General features: G+C 41.7%; 1 protein-coding gene across 14 annotated transcripts in view; it reads left to right on the top strand.

Annotated features, from left to right (window-relative positions):
- LOC115150500 (histone-lysine N-methyltransferase 2C) overlaps window positions 1-18427 on the top strand; it is a 266608-nt gene that overhangs the window by 90243 nt on the left and 157938 nt on the right. For all 14 annotated transcript variants that reach the window (XM_029693877.1, XM_029693968.1, XM_029693922.1 and 11 more), the window contains exons 4-5: window positions 5647-5812; window positions 9715-9933. In XM_029693877.1, the coding sequence (XP_029549737.1) occupies window positions 5647-5812; window positions 9715-9933 (385 nt within the window). The remainder of the gene's footprint in view (window positions 1-5646; window positions 5813-9714; window positions 9934-18427) is intronic.

Here is an 18427-nt window from a genome sequence, read left to right as displayed (position 1 = left end):
AGAAAAAAGCCATTGCTAAAAGAAAAAAATAAGCAAACGCCATCCCCACAGTGAAGCATGGTGGTGGCAGCATCATGCTGTGGGGATGTTTTTCTTCGGCAGGGACTGGGAAACTGGTCAGAATTGAAGGGTGGCGTTAAATACAGGGGAATTCTTGAGGGGAAGCTATTTTAGTCTTTTTGAGGTTTGAGACTGGGACGGAGGTTCACCTTCCAGCAGGACAATGACCCTAAGCATACTGCTAAAGCAACACTCGAGTGGTTTAACCTCTCTGGGATATGTGGGACGCTAGTGTCCCACCTCGACAACAGCCAGTGAAATTGCAGGGCGCGAAAATGAAACAGAAATCTCATAATTAAATTTCCTCAAACGAAGTATTATCGACCATTTTAAAGAAACTTCTTGTTAATCCAACCACAGTGTCCAATTTCAAAAAGGCTTTACTGCGAAAGCATACCATGCGATTTATGTTAGGTCAGCGCCTAGTCACAAAAAACACACAGCCATTTTCCAGCCAAAGAGAGGAGTCACAAAAAGCAGAAATAGAGAAAATGAATCACTAACCTTTGATCTTCATCAGATGGCACTCATAGGACTTCATGTTATACAATACATGTATGTTTTGTTCAATAAAGTTCAAATTTATATCCAAAAATCTCAGTTTACATAGGCGTGTTATGTTTTGCCTCCAAAACAGCCGGTGAATTTGCAGAGAGCCAGATCAATTTACAGAAATACTCATCATAAATTTTAATGAAAGATACAAGTGTTATACATAGGATTAAAGAAACTTCTCCTTAATGCAACCGCTGTGTCAGATTTCAAAAAAGCTTTACGGCGAAAGCACACATGCAATAATCTGAGTACAGCGCTCAGCCACCAAAACAAGCTATACAGATACCCGCCATGTTGTGGAGTCAACAAAAGTCAGAAATAGCGTTATTAATATTCACTTACCTTTGATCTTCATCGGAATGCACTCCCAGGAATCCCAGTTCCACAATAAATGTTTGTTTTGTTCGATAAAGTTCACCTTTATGTCCAAATACCTCATTTTGATTGCGCGTTTAGTTCACTAATCCAAGCGCACAAGGCACAAGTCCAGACGAAAAGTCAAAGTTCCATTACTGTTCGTAGAAACATGTCAAACGATATATAGAGTCAATCTTTAGGATGTTTTTATCATAAATCTTCAATAATATTCCAACCGGACAATTCCTTTGTCTTTAGAAAGGAAAGGGAACGGGGTTCGCGTTCACGGCTGCGCGCGATCAACAACTTATGGCTTTCAGCTGAGCCATCTACTGTGAGTGGTCTTATTCGCTCCCTTTTCACAATAGAAGCCTGAAACAACTTTCTAAAGACTGTTGACATCTAGTGGAAGCCTTAGGAAGTGCAATCTGACCCCATTTACACTGTATATTGGATAGGCAATCACTTGAAAAACTACAAACCTCTTAACCCTAATATGCATATCCTAGCTTCTGGGCCTGAGTAGCAGGCAGTTTACTCTAGGCACGCTTTTCATCCGGACGTGAAAATACTGCCCCCTATCACAAAGAAGTTAAGAGGAAACATTTTAAATGTCTTGGAATGGCCTAGTCAAAGCCCATACCTCAATCCAATTGAGAATCTGTGGCATGACTTAAAGATTGCTGTACACCAGCTGAGCCCATCCAACTCGAAGGAGCTGGAGCAGTTTTTGCCTTGAAGAATGGGCAGCAATCCCAGTGGCTAGATGTGCCAAGCTTATAGAGACATTCCCCAAGGCACTTGCAGCTGTAATTGCTGCAAAAGGTGGCTCTACAAAGTATTGACTTTGGGGGGTAATAGTTATGCATGCTCAAGTTTTCAGTTTATTTGTCATTTCTTGTTTGTTTCACAAGAGAAAATATTTTTAATCTCCAAAGTGTTAGGCATGTTGTGTAAATCCAATGATACGAACTCCCCAAAAATACATTTTAATTCCAGGTTGTAAGGCAATAAAATAGGAAAAATGCCAAGGGGGATGAATACTTTCACAAGCTACTGTAGATAGTGTGGTCTACAGCTTATCATGAGATACTCTACCTTAGGGGAGCAACACCTCAAGACTTCCTTAGATACCGTGCACCAGTTGTTTACAAATATACATTGACTGCCACCCCTTGTCTTAATAGAGGCTGCTGTTCTATCCTGCCTATACTGTTTAACTTTCCAGCTGTATGTTTTTCATGTTGTCGTTCAGCCACGACTTGGTGAAACGTAACATATTACAGTTCTTAATGTCCCGTTGGTAGGTTATACGTAGTTCGTCCACTTTATTTTCCAGCGATTGTATGTTGGCCAATAGTACCGATGGCAAAGGCAGATTAGCCGCTCGCAACTGGATCCTCACAAGGCATCCCGATCTCTTTCCGCGAAACCTCTGTCTCTTTGTCCTGCGAATGACGGCGATGAGGGCCTGTTCAGGTGTCTGGAGTTAATCCCTCTTGTCCAACTCATTAAAGAAAAATTATTTGTCCAGTTAACCTCTTACATCTAGATGTTCCGCTAGCGGAACGTCTGCTCCAATATCCAATGATGGGCGGGGCGCGAAATACAAACTCCTCTAAAATCCGAAAACTTCCACTTTTCAAACATATGACTATTTTACAGCTATTTAAAGACAAGACTCTCGTTAATCTAACCACACTGTCCGATTTCAAAAAGGCTTTACAGCGAAAGCAAAACATTAGATTATGTCAGCAGAGTACCCAGCCAGAAATAATCAGACACCCATTTTTCAAGCTAGCATATAATGTCACAAAAAACAAAACCACAGCTAAATGCAGCACTAACCTTTTATGATCTTCATCAGATGACACACCTAGGACATTATGTTATACAATACATGCATGTCTGTTCAATCAAGTTCATATTTATATCAAAAACCAGCTTTTTACATTAGCATGTGACGTTCAGAACTAGCATTCCCACCGAACACTTCCGGTGAATTTACTAAATTACTCACGATAAACGTTCACAAAAAGCATAACAATTATTTTAAGAATTATAGATACAGAACTCCTCTATGCACTCGATATGTCCGATTTTAAAATAGCTTTTCGGATGAAGCACATTTTGCAATATTCTAAGTACATAGCCCGGCATCACAGGGCTAGCTATTTAGACACCCAACCAGTTTAGCCTTCACCAAAATCACATTTCCTATAAGAAAAATGTTCTTACCTTTCCTGTTCTTCGTCAGAATGCACTCCCAGGACTTCTACTTCAATAACAAATGTAGGTTTGGTCCCAAATAATCCATCGTTATGTTCCATCAACAACGTTTTGTTTGTGCGTTCTAGACACTATCCCAATGGTAAATCACGGTCACGAGCATGGCGCAGAACGTGACAAAAAATTTCTAAATATTCCATTACCGTACTTCGAAGCATGTCAACCGCTGTTTAAAACCAATTTTTATGCAATTTATCTCGTAGAAAAGCGATAATATTCCGACCGGGAATCTGCATGTCTGTAAACTGAGGGAAAAACCGAAAGCCGGGGGCGGGGCAGGTCGCGAGCGTAAGCATTTCCCCACTGAGAGACCACTTAGCTTTTGCTCTCCTTTGTTTCAGCCAGGGCTTTGAATTACATCATTCCTGTATTTCCCGGGCTCTGAGAGCCCATTGGAGACGTGGAAAGTGTCACGTAACAGCAGAGATCCTTAGTTTTTGGAAGAGATGTCAAAGAAAGCAAATAAATGGTCAGACAGGGCACTTCCTGAACAGAACCTTCTCAGGTTTTTGCCTGCCATAGGAGTTCTGTTATACTCACAGACACCATTCAAACAGTTTTAGGAACTTTGGAGTGTTTTCTCTCCAAAGCTAATAATTATATGCATATTCTAGTTTCTGGGCAGGACTAATAATCAGATTAAATCGGGTACATTTTTTATCCAGCCGTGAAAATACTGCCCCCTAGCCATAAGAGGTTAAAGGTGAGTAATCGCTGTTCTGATGTCCAGAAGCTCTTTTCGGTCTTAAGAGACGGTAGTAGCAACATTATGTACAAAATAAGTTACAAATAATGAGAAAAAACAAACAAAATAGCACGGTTGGTTATGAGCCCATAAAACGGCAGCCATCCCTTCCGGCGCAATCTTAGTACTTAGCATTTTGTTTTGGTGAAAGCCTTTAGAAATAACTGTTTCATCATGCTAGCGCATGAGGACTAAATTGCGCATCACAAATATTCAACTAAGACATCGGACCAAATTTTTAAATACTTGGTTTGCATACCCATTCTTGTCTTAGCATTTACTGGTAGATATCATGACTTGGAACATATTTCATACCGCTTTCTTACCCCAACCATTGTCATTCTTATATGAGCCAATCCATGTAACAACCAGCTACTTGCTGCCCGATAGGTGATATTTCCGCTCAAACTATTTACGTCTACGGCAGGCGTGATAAATAATCTACATATCGAAGTAATAACTTGGGCAAAATCGTCCATTTTTGTTTTTTATCATAGCCATATAACCTAGATTGAAAATAGCATTGCTACAATATTTTTTTTCGCTGGCCTAAGGTGGGCCACTGATTTTGAATGCTTGACTGGCTCGGATGGTTTCCAGAAACTTCCATGGCTGGCAGGCAGCCCTGTATGTCGAGCCCTGCCTATTTTTTTCAGGGCTTCAGCCCCATCTTACCCTATTGAAAATGAATAATCAAAATGGAAGTGTACTTACTGGCTAAGGTATTGAATGTTGCCAGGCAGAAAGCAAGCAAGTATGCTGACCATACACACCAACAGTGGCAGGCATTGTTGATAAATGTTATTTGCCCGTCTATCCCATTGACGTAAAGTTTCGAAAAAACACAATTCCCAACCATTTTGGTCTGACATTATTGTCTCTGAACTGCTGTGTGGGCAACTCTTCAGCGAGCAAGATTATTATTTTTTTTGTCGCTTTAAAGGTCACGTCATCTCCTTTTGCCCAGACATGTTGTTGTGACTATTTCAGACGGTGATTTTGAGATGAATTGACTGGATTTCAGTCTTTCTCATCCTGAAAGGGTTGCCAGAGCTCAAAGCATTCACTAAACCCATACAATCTCACTGTTGCTTTTAGTAACACTTGCGCAAAGAAAGTTTATTGTTTGTTTGCTGGAGAAAACAAGGTCGTGTTCATTAGGGCTTGCAATGGAAAATGTTTTAAAACGTTTTGCAACAGAACAAAAATAAGCATTTCTTAGCTGGTTTTCCTCTGTTTGGTGCCTAATGAATAACCCAGGGTGCCAGTTGTGCTGAGCATTGACTGGATAGGTGAGGGGTTAGTTTTGCATAGACAATGGGTTTTAATTGAATGAACACTGTTTGCATAGTCTGGCAATTCATGTCACAACAAAAAGATCATGCGTCGTGTTCTTTTACATCCAGTGACTAAAAGAGCCCTAAGTGAAACTAAACCAGGTTTCTTTTCAATGTGTTGTGGCCCATGTCAACGGTGTTACCAAAGAGAAACATTATGCTAGTTTGAATTGGATTATGATCATTTGGGAGTAAACACTACTGCCGTCCATTGGCTAAATGGTCTGTTCAATTCAATAAACATTCTGTCTTGGAGTGTATCAATGAATAACATTGTAATCTCTACCCCCTCTTTACCCACAGAAGTTAAGGAGCTGGTCCTGGATGTTGAGGAGGTCATCGTGCCCCTGTTGTCCAGCCCTGTTCCCAGCCCCAGGGACGGCAGACCCCTTTCTCCACTCTTCCAGCGCTCTGTGTCGGAGGACTCAGCAGGATCCTCTGCCTCGGCCCTGGAGCACGCCAAAATCCGGTAAGGAGGGGCAGTGTGGTTGGAGTAGAGGGGGGTACAAATTGATATAGAGGTGTCTGTATGCAAGATGGACAGAATAAGGTAGCAGGGTAGTAAAAAGGCAAATTAGATTCCAATAAGAGACTGAAATTCTAGCCATTCTCAGAGAGAGTGTGACAGAGGAGGGAGAGGGTCACAGTACAGAGAAGGAGAGACTATCAAATAGAAGCCATTAGAGAGCGAGAAAATGACTGTTTCAGACATGGTGTGTGTGTGAGGCGGCGGCGAGTGAGAACTGTGTGTGTGGTTAACAGTGGCTGGGTTGCAAGGCGTGTGTATATGGGTGTTTGTGCACCCTATAAAACGAGTCTGAGTGGAGAGGGAGGTAGAGTGTGTGTGTGTTGAGAGAGTGAGAAACAAGCAAAGAAAATAGGGTATTTTTCAGGGAGAGGGTGTGAGGTGGGGAGGGAGGAGGATGTGTGTGCTTGCACGCTCGAGTGAGCCACCGCGGTGAGGAGGTGGAAGGGGGAAGCGTGCAGGGAAGGTAAGCGAGGGAGGTAGAGAGGCGGGTGGGGGGAGGGGAACGAGCAGCAAAAATAATTGAGTGCCGGGGATTGTGGGTAGCGGGGAAAAGCAGGCTGGGTAAAGAGGTCTCAGGGCCCTCGGCGGTAACCTGGCAGCTTGCAGACTGCAGGGCTGCTACTGTAATTAGTAAAGGGAGGGGGTGAGGGAGAGAGGGGAAAAGGGGTGGGCTTTTTCTTTCTAGTCCCAATTAGCAGAGATTGTGCTCCCGCTAATGTACAGCACAGAGGCCCCGGCAACATGTGGAGGGAGGCAGGAAGTCGCACACGCATGTACTCGCATGCATACTTTTTAGTTGCTGACAAAAAAAGGCTCTGGGTGTGTTTGGTACCTGAGCACTTCAGATGGCTATACTATACTATGAAGCTGCATGGTGGTGCTGAAAATAAATGAATAGGTGACTGTAATGAATACTGAATTCTACACTGTTAACAGTTAACCTATACTGACTAAAATATAAACACAACATGTAAAGTGTTCATCCCATGTTTCATGAGCTGGAATTAAAGATCCCAGAAATGTTCCATACGCACAAAAAGCTTATTTGTCAAAAATGTTGTGCACAAATTTGTTTACATCCCTGTTAGTGAGCATTTCTCCTTTGCCAAGATAATCCATCCACCTGACAGGTGTGGCATTTCAAGAAGCTGATTAATCTCTCTTGGGCAGGTGGGATGCTACCGTCCCACCCACGGTTCACACTATTCAACAGCCAGTGAAAAATCAGAGCACCAAATTCAAAACAACAAAATGTCATAATTCAAAGTTCTCAAACATACGACTATTTTACACCATTTTAAAGGTACACGTCTCCTTAATGTAACCACATTGTCCGATTTCAAAAAGGCTTTATGGCGAAAGCATAAAGTTAAATTATGTTAGGACAGTTCCAACACAAGAAAAAGCACACAGCCATTTTCCTAGCAAGGACAGGCGTCACAAAAACCAGAAAACCAGCTAAAATGATGCACTAACCTTTGACGATCTTCATCAGATGACACTCCTAGGACATCATGTTACACAATACATGTATTTTTTGTTCGATCAAGTTCATATTTATATCCATAAACCAAATTTTTAAATTGCCGCGTGATGTTCAGAAAATATTTTGCCTCCAATACTGACGGTGAATCAGCACAACAATTTACAAAAATACTCATCATAAACGTTGATAAAATATTAAACTGGTATTCAAAGAATTATAGATGAACATCTCCTTTATGCAAATGCTGTGACAGATTTAAAAAAAGTTTCACGGGGAAAGCACACTGCAATAATCTGAGTACTGCGCTCAGAAAAATACACTAGGCAATACAGATAGCCGCCATCTTGGAGTCATCTAAAATCATAAATAGCATTGGAAATATTCACTTACCTTTGATCTTCATCAGAAGGCACATCCAGGAATCCCAGGTCCACAATAAATTTTGTTTTGTTCGATAAAGTCCATAATTTATGTCCAAATACCTCCTTGTTGTTTGTCACAACGCAAAGTCTAAAAAAGTTATATTTACGTTCGTTCAAACATGTCAAACGTTGTATAGCATCACTCTTTAGGGCCTTTTTCACTTAGAACTTCAATAATATTCCAACCGGACGATTCCAGTGTCTTGAAAAACGTTTTGGAACACAGCTAACTCTCACGTGAATGCGCGCCAATGAACGCCAGTACTTTCCTGAGTCAACAACTTCCAACTTCCTCTGTTCGCTCTCTGTTCAGCATAGACGCCTCAAACAACTTTCTAAAGACTGTTGACATCTAGTGGAAGCCTTAGGAAGTGCAAAATTAACCCTAAGTCACTGTGTTCGATAGGCAATGACTTGAAAGGACTACAAGCACCAGAATTCCCACTTCCTGCTTAGATTTTTCTCAGGTTTTTGCCTGCCATATGAGTTTTGTTATACTCACAGACATCATTCAAACAGTTTTAGAAACTTCAGAGTGTTTTCTATCCAAATCTACTAATAATATGCATATTCTAGTTCCTGGGCCCGAGTAGTAGGCCGTTTAATATGGGTACGTTTTTCATCCGGCCGTGAAAATACTGCCCCCTAGCCCAGACAGGTTAAACAGCATATTCATATCACAGGTGCACCTTGTGCTGGGGACAATAAAAGGCCACTAAAATGTGTTGTTTTGTCATACAACACAATGCCACAGATGTCTCAAGTTTTGAGGGAGCGTGCAATTGGCATGCTGACTGCAGGAATGTCCACCAGAGCTGTTGCCAAATAATTTAATGTTAATTTCTCTACCATAAGCCATCTCCAACATCGTTTTAGATAATTAGGCCATACGTACAACTGGCCTCACAACCGCAGACCACGTGTAACCACTCTAGCCCAGGACCTCCACATCTGGCTTCTTCACCTGCAGGATCGTCTGAGACCAGACAGCTGATTAAACTCAAGATTATTTCTGTCTTTAATCAAGCACTTTTGTCAGAAAACGTATTCTGATTGGCTGGGCCTGGCTCCCAAGTGGGTGGGCCTATGCCCTCTCAGGCGCACCCATGGCTGCGCAACCTGCACAGTCATGTGAAATCCATAGATTAGGGCATAATTTATTTATTTCAGTTGACCGAAACAAGCACCTTATATGAGCTGTAAAATCGTTGAAATTGTTACGTGTTGCGTTTATATATTTGATTAGTATAAATGAAATCTATCTGACATGACCCTTTTATTCTAACTGCCTACTAGGGCCATGTCTTTGTGTGTGTGTGTGTGTTCAGCACTATGCACAAGCAGCCAATCCCTTAATACCCCACTCAAAAATGTTGCTGTCGATCAATCGGTTAGACGGCTTTGTGGATTCTGTTAGACGGCATTTGGAATAAAATGCAGCATTCTCAGGGGACATCATTACCAACCTGGTTTTTCCAAAACAAATATCTGAAATATTTACTGTATCACTGATACCTTTTTTGATTCTTTTTTTGCTGTAGCTGTCAGCATTTACCTCATGTTGGGAGTGTATCATATTGAAAGCAATATGGCTGCACAGGTCTTTGTATGGATGTTGTCAAACAATACTGTCTTATAGGTGTTTTGAACCAATGTTGGTATGTAGATGGAGCTTGATTTTAGCGCAGTGTTTCTCAACCATTAGGTCTGTTTAGGCGGGATGACCCCCCCACCCCCCCTGAGTTTTTTTATTTGTAATATTATTATTAACCTATCCACCACCCCCCCCTCTTAGGAGGAGATATCTTTTTCGTTTTTTTACAGCCTTTCTTCTACATATATATCCATTTTACATACCCATTTTATGTACATGGTACTTTTATATACAGCACACTACCTGTTTCCTAACCCCTGTTTCTTCCATGTTTCCCCAGTGAAAAGCTGTGTGCCTTCTGCTACAGTGGGGAGAAGAGTTTCCTGGGCCAGGGCGACCTGATGGTGTTCGGCCCCACGCCCGGCTACGTGCCGCTGCACATCCGCAACCGCCGCGGAAGCTCGGAGAAAGATGACGACTACCACGAGGACGACTTCCAAGACGACGACCACGACACCAAGAGCCCGGGGCAGCGCGACAGCGGGAGGGGACTTAAAAAGTAAGTTGCCTTAAATATTGACGTAATGTAGTTGTTGGGTTTATGACATCTTGGGTAACTCAGAGTTGTTGGGTTGGTTTACAATGGCCATTGAGCTAGCAGTGGCAATTTCACACTTGCGATTTCGTTGTGATGGTGGTGTTTATGATATCTTAACTTGGCAATGTCGATTATTTTAGTGGTATTGAGTCTCTTGAATCCATGTTGAATCTCTCAAGTTCCCATTCACCAGTATTCTCCCAAGAATACAACGTATTTGTGGGAAATGGTGTCAGTACGTTCTATCTAGTCTAGGATGTCATTGGGCCCTAGACACGTCTTCATTTTGAGCTGGGAGGGGAACATAAATGTCTGCTTGACTCTGTAGACCTAATGACCGTTTTTGGGCTACTGAGACTCTTTGATTTCACCATTGACATTGATTTTGCTGGAGAGAAAATGACAGCTGAAATTATACCTGGGAAAGTGGGTCTACTTTTCTCCAGAATTGAGTGGGATCGGTGGGGGGTGGACGCACACATGTTGGCTGCTGTCCAATGTTACCAGGATGTGCTGTGTAATAACCTTGATAACCTTTGAACTCTGGTAAGTGGTCAAAACTAAACTGGCAGACGTCTAATTACAGTGCCTTCGGAAAGTATTCAGATCCCTTGACTTTTTCCACATTTTGTTACATTTAATCAATTTTAGAATAAGGCTATAATGTATTTTTTCTATTACTACACAATACCGCATAATGACAAAGCAAAAACAGGTTTTCAGAAATGTTATTTAATTCATTACAAATAAAAAACTGAAATTACACATTTACATAAGTATTCAGACCCTTTACTCAGTACTTTGAAGCACCTTTTGGCACCGAGTCTTCTTGGGTATGATTCTACAAGCTTGCCACACCTGTATTTGGGGAGTTTCTCCCATGCTTCTCTGCAGATCCTCTCAACCTCTGTCAGGTTGAATGGGGATCGTTGCTGCACAGCTATTTTCAGGTCTCCGGAGATTTCAAATAAAAATCTAACATTTTATTGGTCACATATTTAGCAGATGTTATTGCGGGTGTAGCGAAGTGCTTGTGTTCCTAGCTCCAACAGTGCAGTAATATCTAACAATTCACAACAATACACACATCTAAAATAATGGAATTAAGAAATCTCTAAATTAAATCGAGCAATGTTGTAGTGGCATTGACTAGAATATAGTATATACATATGAGATGAGTAAAGCAGTATGTAAACATTATTAAAGTGGCCAGTGATTCCAGTTCAATGTATATAGGGCAGCAATCTCTAAGGTCCAGGGTTGCGTAACCGGGTGGAAGCTGGTTAGTGATGGCTATATAACAGTCTGATGGCCTTGAGAAAGAAGCTGTTTTTCAGTCTCTCGGTCCCAGCTTTGATGCACCAGTACTGACCTTGCCTTCTGGATGAACAGGCCATGGCTTGGGTTGTCGATGTCCTTGATGATTTTCCTATGACATCGGGTGCTGTAGGTGTCCTGGAGTGCAGGTAGTTTACCCCCCGGCGATGCATTGGGCAGACCGCACCACCCTCTGGAGAGCCCTGTGGTTGCGGTGGCGCAGGTGCCGTATCAGGTGGTGACACAGCCAGACAGGATGCTCTCAATTGCGCATCTAAAAGTTTTAGGGGCCAAGACAAATTTAACCTCCTGAGGTTGAAGAGGTGCTGTTGCACCTTCTTCACCACACTGTCTGTGTGAGTGGACCATTTCAGATCATCAGTGACGTGTACGCTGAGGAACTTGAAGCGTTCCAACTTCTCCACTGCGGTCCCGTCGATGTGGCTAAGGGCGTGCTCCCTCTGCTGTTTCCTGAAGTCCACGATCATCTCCTTTGTTTTGTTGACGTTGAGTGAGAGGTTATTTTCGTGGCACCACTGTCCCAGGGCACTCCCATCCTCCCTGTAGGCTGTCTTGTCATTGTTGGTAATCAGGCCAACTACTGTTGTGTCGGCTGCAAACTTGATGATTAAGTTGGAGGTGAGCGTGGCCACGCAGTCATGGGTGAACAGGGAGTACAGGCGGGGGCTGAGCACGCACCCTTGTGGGGCCCCTGTGTTGAGGATCAGTGAAGTGGTGTTTCCTACCTTCACCACCTGGCGGCGGCCCTTCAGGACCCAGTTGCACATGGCAGGGTTCAGACCCATGGGCCCGAGCTTAATGATGAGCTTGGATGGTACTATGGTGTTGATGCTGAGCTATAGTCAATGAACAGCATTCTTACTTGGGTATTCCTCCAGATGAGATAGGGCAGCGTGGAGTGCAATTGCAATGTCTGTTGATCTATTGGGGCGGTAAGCAAATTGAAGTATGTCTAGGGTGTCCGGTAAGGTAGAGGTCTCGCAAAGCACTTCATGATGACAGAAGTGAGCGCTACGGGGCGATAGTCATTGAGTTCAGTTTGTTCCTGTACCCAAGAAAGCAATGGTGGACATCTTGAAGCAAGTGGGGACAGCAGACTGGGATAGGGAGCGATTGAATATGTCCGTAAACACGCCAGCCAGCTGGTTTGCGCATGGTCTGAGGACATGGCTAGGGATGCCATCTGGGCCGGCAGCTTTGCAAAGGGTTAAAACACTTAAATGTTTTACTCACGTGGGCCATGGAGAAGGAGAGCCCACAGTCCTTGCTAGCGGCCGCGTCGGTGGCACTGTGTTGTCCTCAAAGCGGACGAAGGTGTTTAGCTTTCAGGCCAAAGAGTTAAATCTTGGTGTCATCAGTCCAGAGAATCTTGTTTCTCATGGTCTGAGAGTATTTAGGTGCCTTTTGGCAAACTCCATCGGCCTGTCGTGCCTTTTACTGAGGAGTTGCTTTCGTCTGGCCACTGCAATAAAGGCCTGAGTTGGTGGAGTGCTGCAGAGATGGTTGTCCTTCTGGAAGGTTCTCCCATCAGGTTCTTTGTGTCACGTGTGCTCCCTCTCCGGCCTCTAGGTCACCAGGCTGCTCTTTATGGTGCACACCTGCCACCATCGTTACGCTCACCTGGACTCTATCACTTCCCTGGTTACCTTCCCTATATATGTCACTCCATTTGGTTACTTCCCGAGGTGTCATTGTTTCTGTGTCATGTCTGTGCGTTGTTTGTGTGTTTTTGTTTTGTATTATGTTACGTTTATTTATTAAAGCACTCACTCCCTGAACTTGCTTCCCGACTCTCAGCGCACACCGTTACACTTGGTCACCTCCCTGACGAAGGCCCTTCTCCCTCGATTGCTCAGTTTGCCCAGGCGGCCAGCTCTAGGAAGAGTCTTGATGGTTCCAAACTTCTTCCATTTAAGAATGATGGAGGCCACTTGGGGGCATTCAATGCTGCAGAAATGTTTTTGTACACTTCCCCAGATCTGTGCCTCGACACAATCCTGTCTCGGAGCTCTACGGACAATTCCTTCGACCTCATGGCTTGGTTTTTGCTCTGACATGCACTGTCAACTGTGGGACATTTTTGTATAGATGTATGTGCCTTTCCAAATGATGTCCAAACAATTGAATTTACCAAAGGTGGACAAGTTGTAGAAACATCTCAAGGATGTTCAATGGAAACAGGATGCACCTGAGCTCAATTTCAAGTCTCATAACAAAATGCCTGAATACTTATGTAAATAAGATATTTTTTATTATTAAAATAATTCCTCAGCAATCTACACACAATACCCCATAATAACAGTGAGAACAGGTTTTTCAAAATGTTTGCAAATATATATGTATGTGTGTGTATATTTTGTGTGTAGATTGCTGAGGAATTATTTTGATTTAATACATTTTAGAATAAGGCTGTAACGTAACAAAATGTGGAAAAAGTCAAGAGGTCTGAGTACTTTCCGAAGGCACTGTATATGCGATGCAGTGTAATCGATTTGGATGGTCAAACAATGGCATTGCTACATAGGGGGACTGAGTTTTGCGTCGACCCCCTTGCTGGGTTCCTTTGCACGCTGTCCCATACAGACTTGTCAGTGTGTGTTCGTTGATGTGGTAGTTTTTTTCCATGCATCATGGAGATGTTGATTTCATCATGATTATATGGTAGAAGCATCACTCTTGGGAGCACTTGGATTTCTTCACATTTTATTGTTGCAAAGTGGGATTAAAATTGATTTTTGTCAACAATCTACACAAAATACTCTGTCAAAGTGGAAGAATATACAATACCAGTCAAAAGTTTGGACACCTTCTCATTCAAGGGTTTTCCTTAATTTTTACTATTTCTACATTGTAGAATAATAGTGAAGACATCAACTATGAAATAACACGTGTAATCATGTAGTAACCAAAAGTGTGAAACAAACCAAATATATTTGAGATTCTATAAAGTAACCATCCTTCGCCTTGATGACAGCTTTGCACACTTTTGGCATTCTCTCAACCAGCTTCATGAGGTAGTCACCTGGAGTGCATTTCAATTAACAGTTCTGCCTTGTTAAAAGTTGGAATTTCTTTCCTTAATGCTTTTGAGGCAATCAGTTGTGTTGTGTTGTGTTGTGTGGTATACAGAAGATGGCCCTATTTTGTAAAAGACCAAGTCCATATGGCAAGAACGGCTCAAATAAACAAAGCGAAACGACAGTCCATCATTACTTTAAGACATGAAGGTCAGTCAATACAGAACATTTCAAGAACTTTGAAAGTTTCTTCAAGTGCAGTCGCAAAAACCATCAAGTGCTATGATGAAACTGGCTCTCATGAGGACCGCCACAGGAAAGGAAGACCCAGAGTTACCTCTGCTGCAGAGGAAAAGTTCATTAGAGTTACCAGCCTCGGAAATTACAGCCCAAGAAAAATGCTTGAATTCAAGTAAGACATCTCTCGACATCAACTGTTCAGAAGAGACTCTGTGAATCAGGCCTTCATTTTTTAATTGCTGCAAAGAATACACTACTAAAGGACACCAATAAGAAGAAGAGACTGACTTAGGCCAAGAAACATGAGCAATGGACATTAGACCGGTGGAAATCTGTGATTTTTGCTTCCAACTGTGCTGTCTTTGTGAGACGCAGAATAGGTGAATGGATGATCTCCGCATGTGTGGTTCCCATCGTGAAGCATGAAGGAGGTGGTGTAATGGTGTGGGGGTGCTTTGCTGGTGACACTGTTGGTGATTTATTTAGAATTCAAGGCACGCTTAACCAGCATGGCTACCACAGCATTCTGCAGCGTTCCAGGTGAAGCTGGTTGAGAGGTTGCCAAGTGTGCAAAGATGTCATCAATGCAAAGGATGCAAAGGATGGCTACTATAAATATATTTAGATTTATCACTTTTTTGGGTACTATATAATTCCATTTGTGTTATTTCATAGTTTTGATCTCTTCACTATTATTCTACAGTGTAGAAAATAGTAAAAATAAAGAAAAGTCACGGAATGAGTAGGTGTGTCCAAACTTTTGACTGGTAGTTTGTCATTGTATGTATTGTATCTATGTACATTTTTTTGTTGATACTGTAAATAAAAAGGTATACCTAAAATGGAAGTATTCAGCCCCTTTAGGCCTAAATTCGTTCAGGAGTAAAATTTGGCTTAACAACTCATGTAATGATTTTTTTTACAACAAATCAGACATTGAATATCTCTTTAAGCATGGTCAAGTTAATAATTATGCTGTGGATTGTGTATTCAATCACCAACACACATCAAACATAATCGTTCTTCTGAGCTGCAGGATAGGAATGAAACTGCTCAGGGATTTTACGACAAGGCCATTGGTGATTTTAAAACGGCTACAGAGTTCAATGTCTGTGATGGTAGAAAACTGAGGTTGGATCAACATTGTAGTGATTCCACGAAAATGACATAAATGACAGAGTGAAAAGAAGAGAACAATTTTACAGAATATAAAATATTCCAAAACATGCGTCTTGTATGCAACAAGGCACTAAAGTAATACTGCAACAACATAAGACACAGCAATTTTGTCTTAAATGCAAAGCCTAATGTTTGGGGCAAATCCAACACATCATTGAGTAACTGCCTCCTGATTTTCAAGCATGGTGGTGGCTGCATCATGGTATGGGTGTGCTTGACATTAGCCAAACTGGGGAGTTTTTCAGGATCAAAAGAAATGGGATGCAGCTAAGCACAGGCAAAATCCTAGAAGAAAACCTGCTTCAGTCTGCTTTACACCAGACACTGGGTGGGGAATTCACCTTTCAGCAGGACAATAACCTACAACACAAGGCCAAATCTACACTGGAGTTGCTTACCAAGAAGACAGTGAATGTTCCTGAGTGGCAAAGTTAGTTATATCTGCTTGAATATCTATGGCAAGACTTGAATTGCTGTCTAGCCATTATCTCCAACATCTTGACAGAGCTTGAACAATTTTAAAAGAATAATGGGCAAATGTTGCACGATCCAGGTGTGCAAACTAGGGTTTGGCGATATATCGAATTAAGTTGATAATTTGTTTTTGCACCATATTCCAAATGCCTGTGTCGCAGATTTTTTTGTTGTTGTTTTTGAGTGTTTGTCTGCTTGTTCTCATCTTTTCTTCTTGGTCTCGTTCGCTCCTTCTGTGCTGTGCACCTTCCCATTTAGCCACTTGATTTCAACATCTGAACAAAGTTGACAGGCTAGCATGCTGTTCAAACAGTTGGAGGCGGACAGAACAATTCAACTGTTTTGCCTTGTTAGCTGAATTCAGAGCTTGTGAAATTATACCTAGATCCAAGTTAGCTAAACTTGAAATAAAAATATTAGCTGGCTACTTACTAGCACTTGTGCTTGAGACATTGATTATGAGACCAATGTTAATTTTCTATAGTGCCAGCTACATTATTAGTGAATATGTGCATGGTTCTGGTTAAATTTAACAAAAAGGGCATTTTCATAGACAGACTTGAAAGCCAGATCAGTGATTATTGCAAAAAAAGCAGGTACAACTATTTTGATAAAATAAATAAATAATTAGTGGGTCTTATGGTTGTGGAAGGCGTATATTCAGCCAAGGTATAATTTCCCAAGCTTTGAATTCATTAGCTTATTGCTGACAGTTTTTTAAAGTGTGTTTTACAGTGTACTTGACCTTTTAATTGTACAACAAAGCTTATTTAGAGAGAAGATTTAAACAATGTAGATATATATCGTGGATCGCCCATAAGTTTGAAAAGGTTTTTATTGATTCGGGGAGCTGAATACTTATGCAATGACTATTTTAGTTAACTTCTATTAAACGTAAAATAATGTTAATTCCTCTTCCACTTTGACATTAGAGTATTTTGTGTAGATTTGTTGACAAAACGTTATTAAATCAATATGAATCCCACTTTGTAACACAATAAAATGTGACGAAATCAAAGAGGTCTGAATACTTTTGTAAGGCAATACCTACCTCTTGGTGATTGTTTGTGATTTGTAAGTGGTAAATATATAGTAAGCATATTTGTTATGCTTAAAGATTGAAGACTTCTCCCAGACTCCCACCAGAGAAGCTGCTGGACCTAAATAAGTGAAATAATTACTCAAATATTCTTCAGGGTCATATTTATTAGGCACCAAACAGAAGAAAACTGACTTAAACAGTGAGGGATTATTTGAACTAGTCCAATAAGAAATGCAATTTTTTCCCTTGCAAAACCTTTTGCTACGGTGTACTCTAATGAATATTACCCAGGGCTTTGTCGCTCACTGGCTGGAAACAGATTAACCCCTGTGTCCAAGTTTCTCCATCAAACAAAATGAGTGTTCTCCCCTATTATGCATTGTTTGAGGAATGGAAAGAGAGGGAGGAAGAGAGCTGGAGTACTGTGACCCAAATAAATAAGCGCATGCTAATGAACCCAGGCGCTAGAATTCAATTTGGGTCAATTAATGTGGTGCGCAATGATTAGTCACTTGATGGAGGGGTAGAGGAGAGAAATCCATGAAGGAAAAGCAAGGATTTCACTGGCAGGCCCTACCAGCTTCTCCAGCCCTGGCCGATGTTTGTTCTGTGTCTATGTTCTCTCTGTCGCAATTACATTTCAATTCAATTTGTCTTTCTGATTGCTCTCTGTCGCTCTTCGTCCTCTGTCCCTGTCAAATTCTCTCCGCTCGCTCATGCTGTCGCTATTTCCCTTGCTAGTTTTTGCTCTTTTCCCATGTTTTTCTTTCTTTTCATGTTTATTTCTCTCTTTGTTCTCGTTCTCAGTCGCTGCCCCCTCTGTCTCGAAATTCAGTGGGCTTTATTGGCATGGCAAACATATGTTTACATTGACAAAGCAAGTGAAATAAACAAGAAACAAAAAAGAAATAAACAATCAAATTACACTCACAAAAGTTAAAAGAATATAGACATATCAAATGTATTTATATAGCCCTTCTTAGATCAGCTGATATCTCAAAGTGCTGTACAGAAACCCAGCCTAAAACCCCAAACAGCAAGCAATGCAGGTGTAGGAACACGGTGGCTAGGAAAAACTCCCTAGAAAGGCCAAAACCTAGGAAGAAACCAGGCTATGAGGGGTGGCCAGTCCTCTTCTGGCTGTGCCGAGTGGAGATTATAACAG

This window comes from Salmo trutta, chromosome 2 (assembly GCF_901001165.1).
Source record: "Salmo trutta chromosome 2, fSalTru1.1, whole genome shotgun sequence".
NCBI classification, from domain to species: Eukaryota; Metazoa; Chordata; class Actinopteri; order Salmoniformes; family Salmonidae; genus Salmo; species Salmo trutta.
The sequence above is the reverse complement of the archived record's forward strand: the minus strand, read 5'-3'. Positions and strand labels throughout refer to the sequence as shown.